The sequence below is a fragment of the Corvus cornix genome, chromosome 23 (assembly GCF_000738735.6).
Source record: "Corvus cornix cornix isolate S_Up_H32 chromosome 23, ASM73873v5, whole genome shotgun sequence".
Classification (NCBI taxonomy): Eukaryota; Metazoa; Chordata; class Aves; order Passeriformes; family Corvidae; genus Corvus; species Corvus cornix.
In genome coordinates, this window is record NC_046352.1 from 4,509,898 (window position 1) to 4,524,795 (window position 14,898).

The 14,898-nt window shown below is 55.1% G+C and overlaps 2 protein-coding genes across 28 annotated transcripts in view; one reads left to right on the plus strand and one right to left on the minus strand.

The window, feature by feature from the left end:
• The window catches only part of LOC104698638 (microtubule-associated protein tau), a 43,119-nt gene extending 40,035 nt beyond the window's left edge, over positions 1-3,084 (plus strand). For 23 of the 24 annotated variants that reach the window (XM_039564617.1, XM_039564608.1, XM_039564613.1 and 20 more), the window contains one exon: positions 118-3,084. In XM_039564617.1, the coding sequence (XP_039420551.1) occupies positions 118-333 (216 nt within the window). In that variant the 3' untranslated portion in view covers positions 334-3,084. The remainder of the gene's footprint in view (positions 1-117) is intronic. The other variant, XM_039564607.1, reaches the window with a different exon arrangement.
• Positions 3,085-3,609: 525 nt separating this feature from the next.
• The window catches only part of KANSL1 (KAT8 regulatory NSL complex subunit 1), an 81,057-nt gene continuing 69,768 nt past the window's right edge, over positions 3,610-14,898 (minus strand). For 2 of the 4 annotated variants that reach the window (XM_039564600.1, XM_039564601.1), the window contains exons 7-15: positions 13,239-13,404; positions 10,503-10,685; positions 10,017-10,175; positions 9,557-9,708; positions 8,006-8,124; positions 7,379-7,436; positions 6,911-7,023; positions 5,843-6,089; positions 3,610-5,529 (exon numbers count right to left, since the gene is read on the minus strand). In XM_039564600.1, the coding sequence (XP_039420534.1) occupies positions 5,242-5,529; positions 5,843-6,089; positions 6,911-7,023; positions 7,379-7,436; positions 8,006-8,124; positions 9,557-9,708; positions 10,017-10,175; positions 10,503-10,685; positions 13,239-13,404 (1,485 nt within the window). In that variant the 3' untranslated portion in view covers positions 3,610-5,241. The remainder of the gene's footprint in view (positions 5,530-5,842; positions 6,090-6,910; positions 7,024-7,378; positions 7,437-8,005; positions 8,125-9,556; positions 9,709-10,016; positions 10,176-10,502; positions 10,686-13,238; positions 13,405-14,898) is intronic. The other 2 variants (XM_039564602.1, XM_039564604.1) reach the window with 2 other exon arrangements.

Here is a 14,898-nt window from a genome sequence, read left to right on the forward strand (position 1 = left end):
GGTTCACTGCTCTGAGCTTTCCTCCCACCTCTCAGCGGCCGTGCTCGAGTGGACGCCTGGCAGGTCCCGCCCGTCTCCCCGGCCATGCCCCCCTGACCGCCCTCCTCTCCCTCACAGATTGAGACTCACAAGCTGACCTTCCGCGAGAACGCCAAAGCCAAGACCGACCACGGCGCCGAAATCGTCTACAAGTCCCCCACCATCTCCGGAGATGCCTCCCCGCGCCGCCTTAGCAACGTCTCCTCCACCGGCAGCATCAACCTGGTGGACTCCCCCCAGCTGGCCACGCTAGCCGACGAGGTGTCCGCCTCGCTGGCCAAGCAGGGCTTGTGATCGCGGCACGGCGGCCACCAGGAGAGAAGACAAGGAAAGGAAAGGAAAAAAAAAAGAAAAGAAACAAAAATAATAATCTGGCCTTCTTCCTCTGTTCCTTTTACAGCTGCTTCCCCATCCCTAACTGGTTAATGATTTAACCTGCTTTTACTGTTCATTCAGCTCTAGCTCCAGGACTTCAAAATCAGTGACACTATGAGGTACAAAACCTCCTCTCCCCCTGCTCCTCGGAGCGCACAGCCCATCCCCGTCCCCGCGCTCCCCCCACTCCTGCCGCGTCCCTCGCTGTCCCAGCCCCGCCCGGGGCCACCCGGGAAGGCGGGGAGGGGGCCCGAGGGGCGGCTACAGCACGGCGCTGTCCCGAGCACCCCACACCAGCACAGGGCAGCGGGTGGCCCTCCTGGGAAGGGGCTGTGACCTTGCCCAGCTCGTGCCCTGCCGCTGGCCGGGCTGGCCCACGGGCCGGACGCGTCCTGGGTGCGCAGCCGGGGCTGCGGGGAGATGCCCTCCCTCCCCGCGTTAAATTTGCCTGCTGATTTGGAAGAAACCTTTTGTTTTTATCTCCGAAAGCCGAGATGTGTATGAAGATAACGGCCAGGTACCCCCTAACCCGCTCTCAGCTCCGGCAGCTGGAGTTCAGGCGACGCCGGGTGCCCGCTCCGAGGGGCCCCGGACGGCCGATCCCTGTCCGTGGCTGTGCTGGAACCGCTGAGTGGATGAGTAGAGGCTTTTCCCCATTCCTTTGGCAGCCCCTCGTGTCGTAGAGTAGATTTGTCTGTATATGCTTGGACCGTGCCAGGGTGATTGTTTTCATAAACGAGCATGTGTTTAAAAAATAAATGCTGTAAGTAGTTTTGCGCTGCCCCGCGCCGGCTCTGCCGCAGCCCAGCCAGGGGCCCGGGGAGCTCGGCTGGCTCCGGGTCGTGGCCAGCCCGGCGCCCGGAGGAGCCCGGTGCCGCATGTCTGCCGGGCGGGGGGCCGGGGCTGCGCCGGGGCTCCCCGGGGCCGGGCACCTCCCAGCGCCCTGGCAGCGTGGATGAGGGGCACTCACAGCTCCAGTGCTGCGATGGCTCCTGGATTTGGGTGCAGCTTGTGACATTTTTGGGTTGTTCTTTTTCTTTCCCTGCAAGGTCAGCTCAGCGATGGCGGAGGTGGCAGCTCCATGGCTCTGCTGTGCCGGTGGCAGCGGTGAGACCCTGGGAGGACGCAGGGGAGGCGGCAGCAGCTCCCCCAGCCCGGGGCCAGCAGCTGCTCCCTGGCACTGAACCCCCTTTCCGGGTGCTCCCCGGGTTTGAGGTGGCAGCGTCTCACCCCTCACACAGCACTGACCACCCCCAGCACCACTCGGAGACAGGAGCCAGTCGAGTTCTTTCTTTGGCTGCTTTTGTTCCTGTGGCTCCCTGGGGAGCACGAGGGGGTCCTGTGGCTGTCCCCGCCTGCCCCTTCCCTCTACAACCAAAGAGGCTGAGATGCCACCAGTGAAGCTCCATGTGTGTCCTCCTGCCCTGTCTCCCCCAGAGGCCCCAGCCGAGCTCTGGGGGTGGAGCTGGGGGTGGGAGGGCAGAGGGGGCCCGGTGGGGCCGCAGACCCTGCAGCGCCAGGCTGTGCCACAGGGAAAGCCGTGCTTTCCCAGCAGGGGCCCAATTCCTGGTCTGACAGGGCTGGTGAGGATCAGGGCCTCTGGTTGTCCTTGGGGTGGTGGCTGGGTGCCACCAAGGCTGTCAGAGCAGCTGTTCCTGGGCAGAGCAGCAATTCCTCCCAGGACAGGACCTGCTCCCATCCTGAGGGGGCTGTGAGCCCACCCGTCACCCCCTGTCCCTCTGTGGGGCTGGGCTGCTGCAGGCCTGGCTGTGGATGGGGATGGTTTGGGGGGGAGGGGGGGTCCAACCCTTCTCTCTGCAGCCCCAGGAGCTGCTTTACTGCTGGGGAGAGGCTGGTCCAGCACACCACCGTGTCCAGCTTGTCACTCGCTCTGTTCACTTGACTCCATGATTGTAAGACTCTGTGCTCCGCCCCTGACTCTGTAGCGCTGTAGGAGCCGCCGCGGTTTTTGTCCTCTGTAGAACGAGCAAGTGGGAGAACCCTCAAAGCATCACCTTTACCCCTTTAGGGCTGCAGGACAGGGTAGCTAAGCTCACCCATCCTGTGGCACCCCTGTCCCCTCCAAGCAGCCCCTGAGGGACACCAGCACCCAGGGCCAGGACATCCTTCGCTTGCGCCGAGCTCCAGTGAGCAGCCCCTTCCTGCTGTGAGTGTCCTCAGCCCCATCTGCCGTCTCCTCCCAGGGGCTGTGGGGTCCCAGGACAGCCCTTTCCATCCACCATGTCACCCACTGTCCCCTCCAGCAGCCCGAGCCACGTCCCCAGCCCCGACCCTGCATTCAGACCCAGGCCTGAGGGTCCCCGTGAGCAGCCGGACAGCCTGACCCCAGCTTTTCCTTTACTCCACACACATCTTGGGTCTGAAAGGGGTTAAAGCCGGCACTGATTAAAAAAAAAAAAAAAAAAAATCGTATTTCTGCACTCCAAAAGATTCTGCGTGTTAGCGAAGGTCCGGTGCCAGCCTGTGTGGTGTTGGCAGCCCCGTGCCCCCCGCGCTGCGCCGGGGAGGGGAGGGAAGGTTTGATCTCAGTGTATCATTCTAGCTTAGCTTCTGTCTGTGGGTGTCCATAGTGTATCGTGTGTTTAACAACTGGTTTACACTGTTGCCGTAAAAGTGAATTTGGAAATAAAGTCATTACTACGATAATGATACCTGGCACCTCTTTTGCATGGGGGACACAGGGGTGGGGATCCATCCTCTCCGACAGCCATCCCTCGGGGCCACAGGCTCAGCACAGAGGGGGGTGGGGGGGACCCCACCCGGTGGAGCCAGGAAGGACAGAACAGGCCCTGGATGAGAACCAGCAGCACCCCAGAAATGTAAAATAAACCCCAGCCCTGGGGTCGCTGCTCTTGCTGACAGCAACTGCTGGGAAATGATGTCACAGAGGGAAAAAGAGGCCACTGGAACGCAGGAGGGAAGCAGCGGATCTGAGTACACTGAAGGGCCCCTTCCCTGTCCCAGCCCAGCGTTTCACATTCATCAAATGGAATATTACGTTTTAATTTTTTTTTTAATCTTTTCTTCTTTTTTTTTTTTTTATAAGCACATTTGTGCTTTGCCAACAGAATCAAGACATTAACAAAGATCAGCTTCTCGGAAGAAAAGCATTTCTATATAACAAGGACATTACACAGCTCAAAGCAGGAAAAGAAAATATTTACAAAATACAAGGTGGTTTTTTTTGTGTGGTTTTTATAATGCTAAAAGGGTTATTCAGAATTTTCAACCTTATAAATAGAAAAGCACTTCTGCAGAGGGGTATGGTAGCGCCGTTGTTTGTTGGGTTTTTGTTTTAAAGAAACGATGACGGATCCTTTAAACTAGAACAGAACCAAAACCACGAGATCATGTTGAAAATTGTGAAAACCCCGACCATGAAGCAGTTCAGCGACTATTTCTTTACGATTACAAAATGGAAAAAAAAAAAAAAGTCCTTTGTATTTTTTTTTTTCCTTTTTTTTGGTGATGTGATTATACATAAGACAGGCACAATGCTAGCAACAGGACAGGGACCAGGAGCCACACCGTCGGGACCGGAAAGCGTTACGGATGGGGACGGTGTGCGGGACCCGGGAGTCACTGCGGGTGCGGAACCGGGCGGGAGGGGATGGGGGAGGAACAACAAACTGGGGTTCAAACTCAAATACCTGTCAGGAGGGGGCACCTTGGGCACCCCAGAAATGGAACGGAACCGACACCGGAGCTGGGACGGTGCGGGAGTGGAGCGAAGCTGTGGTGATGCCACGTGGGATCAGGATGACCCTGAACCCCCGGGAGCCGCCTCCTGCCTCCGTCCTTCCCTCTCTGCTCTCCCCTTGTCTGACACAAACCCACCTGCGGGACCCCCCGGCCCTGGCCTGTCCCGGAGCGGCGGCTCCTTGCTCACGGCTCACCCCGACTGCCCAAGCCTACAGCGAGGGCAGAGCTCCAGCACTGGCCACAGCCCAGTCCCAGCTGGAACAGCCTCACCCCAAAGGGCATCCAAGTGCCCCGGGAATTCTGCTCAAAGAGACTCTTCCCCTCCCTGCCCTCGGAACACACCAGGTGTGCACCGGGTGCTTCCCAACTCCCACTCCTCCCAGGCGGAGCTGAGTGTGGAGCAGTCACAAGGTCCCTCCTTTCCTCCTGCTGGGAATGCAGCCACAGCCCTCGGCACAGCCACGGCTCCAAACCAGGGGAGAAGGAAGGGGGAGGCGTCCCTGGGGAAGAGGGGGGATTGGGGAGGGGCAGAATCCCCCCAGGGGACACCTGGAACTACAACCTGGGGCAGGAAAATGCAGGAGGGTGGAAGTGCAGGTGGGCACTCTGCAGGTGAGGACAGCCAGACAGTGAAGGTTGCAATCCCAAGACATCACTTTTCACCACTAATTTCACTCCACTAAAACCTTTCAGGGAGGGGGGGAGTGGGTTAAGAGAAAACGACACCCTTTTGTTGGGAAAAACTATCCCCGAAATCTGCTAGTCAGCTAAATCCTGTGCTCTAGTTTTATACACCTAAAGGGGGGAGGAAAGGGGAGGGGGTCTGGTGGGCTGCTCCCCTCCCGAGGCTTCACTCCGCTGGGAGGAATCTGGGGGCTCATTCATGTGACGAGGAAACATGGAGAAGGAAAAAAAAAAAAGAAAACAAAGAAAAGAAAAAAAAAAAAAAAAAAGAAAACAAAAAACAGTTTCTAAACTCCTTAAATTCACTAAAAACTGTGAAAATTCCCGGCAGGATGTTTGAATATCAAACGCAGATTTTGGAAGCTTTAATGCCAAGAGTTAGTTCTGTGTGTTGGTTTGCTCACGTCTCCCCGTGTGTCTCTATCTGTGCGCTGGCCGCAGGACTGCGGAGCAGGAGGAGGAGGAGGAGGAGGAGGAAGAGGAAGAGGAGGAGGAAGAGGAGGAGGAGGGGGGGGCCAGTGGGGTTCGGCTCTTGAGGCTGGCCAGGCTGGGCGAAGCCGAAGTGCCATCGCATTCCCGGGAGGATTTACTGCCCGACGTGCGGCGGGTGCAGCGCGACAACCGGTCCTGGGGGTCGGATTGGTCCTCGCACTCCGTCCGGGGGTCGTAGGAGAGCGGGAAGGTGCGTCGCTCCCAGGGCTGCACAGCCTAGGGGAAGAGAACCGAGTCATGGAGAATGCCTGGAAAAGCTCTCGTGTCCTCGCTCCTCGCACGGATCCGGAGGTCAGAGCTGCTCCTGGTGCAGAACCCCAGCCTCGGGAACAGTGCCCGGAAGCCTCGGCAGATGAGGAGAGGACACGGCAGCTCCACACGGAGCCAACTGCTGGAAACGCTTCCCACTGCCCGTGCGTCCCACCTGGCCCAGCTCCGACGGCACCGCCCACACGCGGGTTCCGAGCTGCCTCCCCACACCAGGGTCACCTGGGGTGCCGCGCCTGCCCCGGCCGCAGCCAGAACCCACCTGCTCGTCCAGGCCGGCCTCGGGCGTGGAGCAACGCGTGTCCTCGCTGGACAGGAGCCGCAGGGAGTCCCGGGACAGGGGGGTCAGGGGGGCACAGAGCAGTTCGGGGCTGATGGGGCTGCGTGGTGAGTGGGTGTGGGACAGCTCCAAGTGGGAGTGGTAGTTGCCCACCTCAGGGGATGCCGGCTGGGGAGTCGAGGGGTTCCCCAGCTGGGGGGTCGTCCGTCCGTCTGTCGATCTGTAGGACCTGAGACAGGGGCAGGTCTGAGAGCCCAGCCATGCTCCCCCACTGCTGCCTGATCCCACCCCAGGATCCTTTTGCCCTGATGGGAACACGAGCAGGGAATGTCACAGCCCAGAGACAAAATCCATCCAGGCCCATCTCTGTCCCTTTTCCACTGTCTGGATGCACCGATGCTGCTCTTCAGCAGCTGGGAGCAGGAGGAAAACAGTGAAACCCTGAGACCTCACATTTCAACCAAGAATTACGGAAGTCTGAGCCTCAACACAGAGTCCAGATAAAAACCCACAGACTACAAGCAGAGTAACATAACCGAGTTCCCAAATCTGTATGCAACTCTCCAAGAAACAGCAAAACATCCCACTCTCCAGGAGCACTGGAAATTGCAATGGAACAGGGAAGGGCAAATCCCTTCTTGTGCAGGTTTATAATGAGATCAACAGCTAGAAACAGTGGGAAGTTTTAGACACCCACTCACAAAGACAGAAAGGGAACTGAGTGTCCAGTGACAGCGTCCCTGATCCTGCAGGAATGATGCCATTGCAGCCCCTGTGTCTTCCCCTGGACTCCCAGGCTGGCACAGCATCTCCCACACTTCTGGAGCAGTAGAAGTGCTTGAGAAAGCAGATGGTGCAGAGTTGTCTGCAGCCAAACTGGGCTGTAGCTTCACCCCCACCTAAACAAGACTGTGCCCTGCTCCCACGTGGGCTCCTCAAGCTGGATGGGGCCAAACTTTTCAACACCAGCACCAGCTTTCAACCATTTCTATGAATCACCACCTGCTCCCAGGAGCATCCCAGTGCTGGGAATGGCGAGCAGGGCTGTACCTGCTGCCCCGGCGCTGCGGGGGGACGCTCGTGCTCCAGAGCCACCGCGCCCGCTCCATCTCCTCACACTTCCCGTGCCGAGCAGCGAAGGCCGAATCTGACAAGTCCTCAACCTGCAAAGGGAAGGGCAGAGGGCTTGGTCAGAGCTTTCTGCTATTAAACAACCATCTCTGTACGGTTTTGCCAGCACTAGTTACAGTGAGAATTTTAATGTTTATCACTGAACTGTAGAATGTCCTGAGTTGGAAGGGACCCACAGGCATCATCCAGTCCAACTCCTGGCCCCGCACAGACACCCCAACAGTCCCACTCCTGTGCCTGAGAGCACTGTCCAAACACTCCTGGAGCTCTGGCAGCCCTGTACAGGAACCAACACCAGCTGGTTCCCTGCCTCTGTTCCCTCCACAGACACTGTTCAGTCACCACCAGCCCCATTCTGCATTAACTGGGAAATGAAATCCTTCTTACCTCCTCGTTGTCCTCCTCAGGGTTGGCCTTCAGAGCACTGATGTCAACTTCACGCCAGCTGCAACACAACCACCATGGGCATCACTCAGGGCACAGCCAGAACCAGCTGCCCACGCCCCCCAAACACTGGCTTTTGGGAAAGGGAAATTCCACCCTGCCACGAGGAGCAACACACTTAGGCTCAGTTTAAAGTACCAGACCTCCCTGGTGGTCTGGTAGCACAGCTGATGCTTCCCAAGGGCAGAGGCTGCAGCATTTCCTCCTCTTCCTCCCACAGGCTCCCTCCTGCCTTGCCCCGCTCTGAAATGGGCCAGGGAAGAGCACGGATGACCAGGAGGAAGACAGAGGGAAACTGGGAAGAGGCAGAACTGCAAGGTTAATCCAGCCCAGGCACCACCTGGGAAACCACCGGGGCCTTTGGCTTAGTCTCCTTTTAAGGAGACAACCAGGACTGACTTTAAACTGAGCAGAGGCTGAGCTGGGCAGTTGGCTGTGATGGCCAAGGGACCCTCAGAGAAAATAATCCCTAACTTAGCCAGTCTCCAGCAATGGTATGATCAGTTTTCCAAACTTTCCCTTCTTCCCAAGGAAGAAGCAGAGTGCATCCCTTCCCTGCTGGGGCAGTACCTGGGGGTGAGGATCTCCTTGTACTGCAGCTTCTCCACGCGGGTCGTGGCAGCCACGGACATGGGGATGACGATGTTGTTTATGTCAAAGGAGCTCTCGCCCCTCCTCCTCCTCGGCTGCTGCAACGGGAAGAACCATGTGAGAAAGGGATGTGGGGTTTGGCACGTGGCAAAGTCATCAGTGGAAGCCACTGACGGAAAGAGGACAAAATGGCCTTGTCTGACCTACGGACACTTCAGAACCAACATCAATTTGCATCAGACTGGAGTTCCCCTACTGCTTGCTCCAAGTCCTCTTCCCAACCCAACATCTACTGCCCCAGCAGCAAGGAAACCCAAATCCCAAGGCGTGGCTGCCCGGAGCAAGGATTGGCCCTTTGGCTGGGGAGCACGCACAGACCCGCAGCTGCCTGGGACGCTTGAACACAGGAGCTCCACCCCTGAGCCCAGAGCGTAGAGCCCAGGGCCTGGAATCCTCTTGCTGGGGGAGGGAAAACTCTTCATCTTGCATTTCTGAATGAGCTTGTGAAAACACAGCAGGAAAAGCAGCAAGAAAAAACCACAATGGGTGTGTGGAGCCAAGGAAAGGCCTCCTCGAGGTGCCAGAGCTGCTGATATGAGCTGTCCTCTCCCCCAAAACACCAAGCTCACTCAAGCTGAAACACCACTGGGTTCTTCTGACACCCTGATGTCACAGCTGGTGATGGAACAACTGAATTTCACGGAACCCAGTGGGGACCTGTAACCCCACAGCAACAAGCTTGGAGCAGAGGGTTCAAGGAGTCCTGCTCTGTTGCCCCTGGGTCACATCCAGCTCAGGCTGTGGCCCAAACTACCAAATGGGGTGGCCAGACAGAAGCCAAGTTCTTCACTGAGACACCTGTGAACTCAGCAGAACTGTCTGCCATTGAAAGGCTTCTGCTAGCGTGGGCCTGGGAGGATGATGGTGTCTGGTGGAGGAGCTGTGCCATCGCTCTGTCCCGGAGCACAGTGGGAGGGAGTTTCAGTTCTGCTCACTCACACAGCTCATAAAGGTCCCACATCCTGCCATCCTCAAGCATTTTGGGAGTCTGAGTGTGTCTCAGAAGATGGTCTGAGTTCAGTGACTGCTGGAGCTTGTGTACAGGTGGGAGACCTCCACCACCACTGTTGTGCCCCGGCCCTGTGACCGCAAGCCCACCCACAGACCACCGAGGCCGTGAGGGGAGCTGTCCCAGTGGAAGCAGCACTGCTGGGGCCCAGCTCTTCTCCTGGCAGCCCCACAGAGCTTCAGAACCCAAAATCCGGATGTGGAGCAAAGCCAAGGGACTGCTGGGAATGGGAACATTCACCAGCAGTTGCTGAGCTGATGGCGAACCCGGAACTGCAGCTGCCTGGCGGTGCACAGCCAACACATCCAACACCCACCCAGCAACCCCAGCATGAGCTGAACCAACGGGTCCAGCGTGGCAAGAGGAACACTGAGCACTCCCCAGCCCAAAACCTGCTCAAAAGCTGAGCCCCCATGATGGAGCTGAGCCCAGAACCCCTCCAGAAGGCAGCAGATACTCACGGCGGTGCCAGAGGTGCCCTGGGAAGTGGAGCTGGCAGGAGCGGAGCCCTCGGAGGAGGTGGAGAGCTGCCGAGCTATGGGGCTGTGAGGGGTGGGAGCCACAGCTGCTGACAGGTAGCTCGGGCCACTGACGTCCGTGTGATGCTTCAACACTGCATGGGGAGGGCGGGAGAAAATGAACAACAACTTTAGCAAAAAAACCCCAGCCCACCCAAGGGGGTGGTGGTGGCGAGGAAAGGACCATGTGCACCAGAAACGGCCAGTGCTGAGGAGCACTTAGCAGGAAAGAGAAGCACCTTCCGAGGGGGCTGCCCTGGGGAAGAAGCAGTTTAGAGCACACGAGGCATTGCTGCGGTGGCGACTCGGCCCAAAGCAGTGCGTGCCCCCTTCTCTGGGGCAGAGAGGCTGAGGATGCAGCAAAGCCCAAGCTCCCCCCGAGACACTGCCCCTGGGGGCCTACCTTCACTCCTCTCAGATGAGCAGTCTCGCAATCGCTTTTTGTCAAAGGCAGGAGGCTGGGCAGAGCGCTCTGGCGCTCTCTCGGCCTTGGACACGGCCGAAAAATCGTCTAAAGGCGGCCTGTGTGCCTTGTCTGCTTGGGCTTTTTGATGGGAGCGCTCTGAGGAGGGGAACAGAGAAAGAGCTATGAAATGCCTGCTTTCACCTCTCTTTCTGCTGGCACAGGAGGCTTGGGCAGAGTTTTCCAGCTCCACAAATTCTCCACACCATGGGGGTGCTGGGGAGGCGTGCTCAGACCTGTGGCACTGCTGTGGGCATGGCTGACACCGAGCACGAGAAGGTCCTACAAACCTGAGCTGCACCTGCACGCACCTCACCTGCAGCCCTGCCATAGCCCTGCCTCACCCCTGGGAGTGGGACTCGAAGGGCATCCTCCTCCTCCTCCTCCTGCTCCTCTCTGACTGACCCGGGCAGGGGCAGCACTTACTGGCCGCGGTGAAGAAGGAGTTGACCAGCTTGTGGCGGTCCTTGCGCGCGGGGTCAGCCAGGCTGGGGGGCACGGGGGCTCTGTGCTTCAGCGACAGCTTTTTGGGAGGTTTAGTTTTCTCGAAGGGTTTGTTCTGCCACTGGGATTTCAACATGCTCTGGAAGTGCAGGCTTGTCGGCACATCTGCAAGGGATACAGAACATGGAATCCACATGAATCATGTAACAAAGAGCTGTGGTCCCATCACCCTGTCCCAGTATTTCCCTCCCAATTTCAGGGACTGGAAAGCCCCAGTGGATCCAGGCAGGCAAACAGGATGGAGCTGGCAGAGCAGGGGCTGGAGCTTGTGGGGACTTGGCTCCCTGGGGAAAGCAAGGACAGCTGCACTCCAAGTACTTTGATGGTTCAAGCTCTAACCCAATCCCTTGCCAAGGAAGGGCTGCCACAGGGTGATGGCAGTTCTTTGGCCATCACTGCTGGTTTGTGGGGACATGTCCCAAAAAGCAGAGAGGGGCCAGGCCAGTCCTTTAGGGATGCTGCCAGCCACTGGAGTGGTCAGACTTTGGGAAAATGGCCTCTGCTCTCTGTTCATCTTTTGCTTTCTCCTCCCAATTCACATACCATCTGTGGAAGGAGGGGACAGGTTGAAAGGAGGGGGAGAACGCCAAGACAAAACGCTGGCAGGAGAAAATGAGTTCTTTGCTGGTTTGGCATTGCCCTGCTGGCAGCAGAGTCCGTGCAGCAAGTGACACCATCCCTCCTCCTCCTGCTCCTCGGGAAGCAGTGCAGGGCTCCCAGGGACCAGCAGATGGCAACCACAGTGAGCCCAGCGTTCATCCTCCCTCCAAGGTTATTACATCATCCAAAAATTCCCAGCGAGAAATCAAACCAACCAGAAAAAAATCCCAGAAAAACCCCACACCACCCTGAAAGGAAGGGGACAAAAGGGGACAAAGCGCTGGCAGGGCACAAGTGCAGGGGTTAAAGGCCTTGCTGGCTGTGTCCTGCTTGCCAGGAGAATAAGTGAATAAATGATCTTTTCCTCCTGCAGTGCCTGGCAGTTTTGCCCTTGGCAAACTGCTCCGGAGATCCCGGCTGGCACCGAGAGCCCGGAGAGACTGGCTCAAAGTGAAAGTCAGCACATGCTCACAGCTCCATCTACCAGGAATCCTCACTGAGCCCCTGCACAGCCACAGCCCAGCAGCATCCTGGATTAATGCTCACAGGCATGGAGATACCTCAGTGCACACCAACAGCACCAGGCACAGCAATTTCCCCACCTGAACAGCTTACCTGGCTTTTCTCTGGGATAGGAATCACCCCCATCCCAAAAATCAACCCTTGTGAACTGCATTAAGCATTACTGAATAAATAAAGTTCACCAGGAGGGGAAAATGGCTCTTTCTGTACAGGTGTTTTAAGCTTTACACCAATTAAGTATTAAACTCCCAAGTTTTTTAATCTCATACAGCCAGAAAGGATCTTCTACCCTGTGAGCTGGCTGCAGGGGGCCTAAAAATGGGAAGAATGTGGCGTAATTTTCCTGGTGCCTCTGCTGCAATAGCACCCAACAGGTTGTCTCCCCACCTCCCAGGATATTTGATTTAGCACTACAGACACAGGATCACAAGTGCTGTGAAATCAGGAAAGAAATTCCTGCTTCAGGAGTTCATTAAGTTCCTTGAGCACTCCTGATCAGAGCTGTCTTTGGGAGGGGAGGGATCTAGCTAAAAATAGTGCCAATTTACTATTTTAGTCTAGTTTAAATATAGTGCTAACGAAAGAGGCCACATTAATTGCTCCCAGACACTCCCTGCATTTCCTACTGTCACATGAAGTTTGTGAAAAGCTGGAATTTAAACCCAAGCACACACATTAGCCCAGTGACTTATCCTGGACCAACCACTTGACACCCCCATGGGAAGCAGAGACACACACCTTCCTCCCAGCATGAGAATCCCAGAATGGCTTGGGCAGGGACACCTTCCACTATCCCAGGTTGCTCCAACCCCTGTCCAGCCTGGCCTTGGACACTTCCAGGGATGGGGCAGCCATAATTTTACACCTCAGGCAGCCACAAACTCCCACCAAGGGAAGGAACCACTACAATCCATGCACTGCCCAACTCTCCCGACAAAAGTACCAGTTCAAGAAGATTCTGGAAATTACTTTTCCCTTGGGAAAAGTCCCTACACACGAAATCTGTGAATACCCCACAGTCAGGGTTGGTTAATTATTCCTCTTAATGATGATTAACCCTGAAGCTGTAACACAGGAAATTGAGTGTCCTAACGGGAACATCCCTTCTTGCTGTGCCTACCGAACCATGGAAGATCGTTTACAATTCCTCACAAGGTCAAAAGGATTTCTTGTGACAAACCAATCCACAAATCATTTTATACAGATGGACAAACTCATGGAAGCAAATATTTCTCAAGTGGTTTAGAACCCCAAAGACCCCAGAGCCAGGTCCCAGGAAGGACTCCCAGGCACTGCTTGGCTTCCCCATTGTGAGTGAGGCTCCAGGTCGAGATTCCCAAAACACAGCAGAGCCCAGGTATAACACTTTCCCAGACCGTCCTGCTCCAGTCAATGCTCTAATCCCAAAAACACCTGCAGATGGACAAGTTTGGCTGTACCCAAGCAGATCTGCACCTCCCCTGGAAGCCTGGGGCACCTCCAAGCATCCCCTGTAACCAGCCAGGACCCAGCGGGAGCCGCGGGGGCTGCACTCACCATCCGGGAATGACAGGACAGGATGGATGCAGGAGTCCAGCTGGGAGAGGCGCTCCAGCAGAGGGGCATCGTACTGGATCTCCAGAGTGGTGGAGCTGCGGGTGCCACACAGGGCACAGGAGGGGTTCACGTCACAGCTGCAGCGCGCCAGGCTGGCTCGGTGGGCCTGCAGAGGGACACGGGGCAACAGCGCACGTCAGCGAGCCCAAGGACTCTCCTCACACATTCCTCTGACAGCTCATGAAAAACATCCTAGAGGTAGTGCTGTTGTTTTAACATTACTTGTACATAGATATAAAAAGACATATTCTATATGCATACAAAATACGTTAAAAGACACCTGTATTTTATATATTATAGTTACATTTTATTATTAATAAATATATAATAAATTCATTTTATTTCTGTATATTTATTATCTGGAATAGTTGTTATGTGACATTTATATTGTTATAAAATTGTAATTATTATGTATACGTATAGCATACTCAATAATATTATTATATATTATATATAATTATTATACATATATACACCCCCCCCCCCTTTTTTTTTCTATACCTTATACAGAACCTGTTATTTAGTCTGGCCTCACAAGAGGATGCTTTCACTTTGCATAAACACAACTGAAAACTACGACTTACTAGCACAGACAGTTTAACAGCTCCTAAATTTGACTAAAAGTGTTTAATTTTATCTAGGTTGAAACCTCATTTATAAAAACCATGAGGCAGCACAATTCCACTGTCAGAGAAGGGGGAAAGAAGCCATTTATAGTTCCAATGGGTCAGAGCCATCATTATATGCCAGGAGCTGACACTTCCAGGGACATCTACAGAGTGACAAAGGTGGTTCTCAGCCTTGTTCCTTAATCCAGGACAGAGTCTCAATTCACAGATTTATAGCCTTGATACAGATTTCATTTGTGTGAAACCACTGCAGGCAGACACTCAACTGGACGTAAATCCCATGCAGAGAAAACAACCCCGATTCCCCACCAAAATGGAAGAATGGATCCAACTGGATCCTGCAGAAGCCTGTTCTGAGTCAGAATTATTCAATTAATTTCCATGAATGACTTGAAGGATGGGAGAGCATGTCCACAGCAAGTAACACTACACTGGGAAGGGCTGCTTGAAAGAAAGAGCTGGAAACCCACTCCTGGTTATAGGTTAAGAGAAATTATCTAAAATAAATCAAATATAATTCACTAAGGGCAAATGCAAGAAGCAAATGCAGTGCCCAGAGAAGAGGAGGAAGAGGTAACTGAGCAGTTACTTTGCTGCCTCAGGAAGTCCTGCCCAGAGGATGTGGAGGTTGTGATGGATCCAAAAATGAGCATGAATCAGCAGTGCTGAACCACTGCTGGGAATTAATTAATTAATAAAAAATAATAAAAATTAAGCCCACGGGGCTTTCTAACCAGGATGGCTGTGCAAGGAGAGAGGCCATCCTGCCACTCTGCCACTGTGTGAGCTGGAGGGCTGCCCCCAGCTTTGGGCACACATTCCAATAAATGTGTGCACCAAATTGTGAGGAAAACCATAAAAACATTACAAGATCAAAAACCCCACATCATCTGTGCAATGTATGTGTGAAGTTCAATCCACACAGCCACTCTATGGAGAGCAGGGGCGACTGGACATGGTATTTCTGGAGG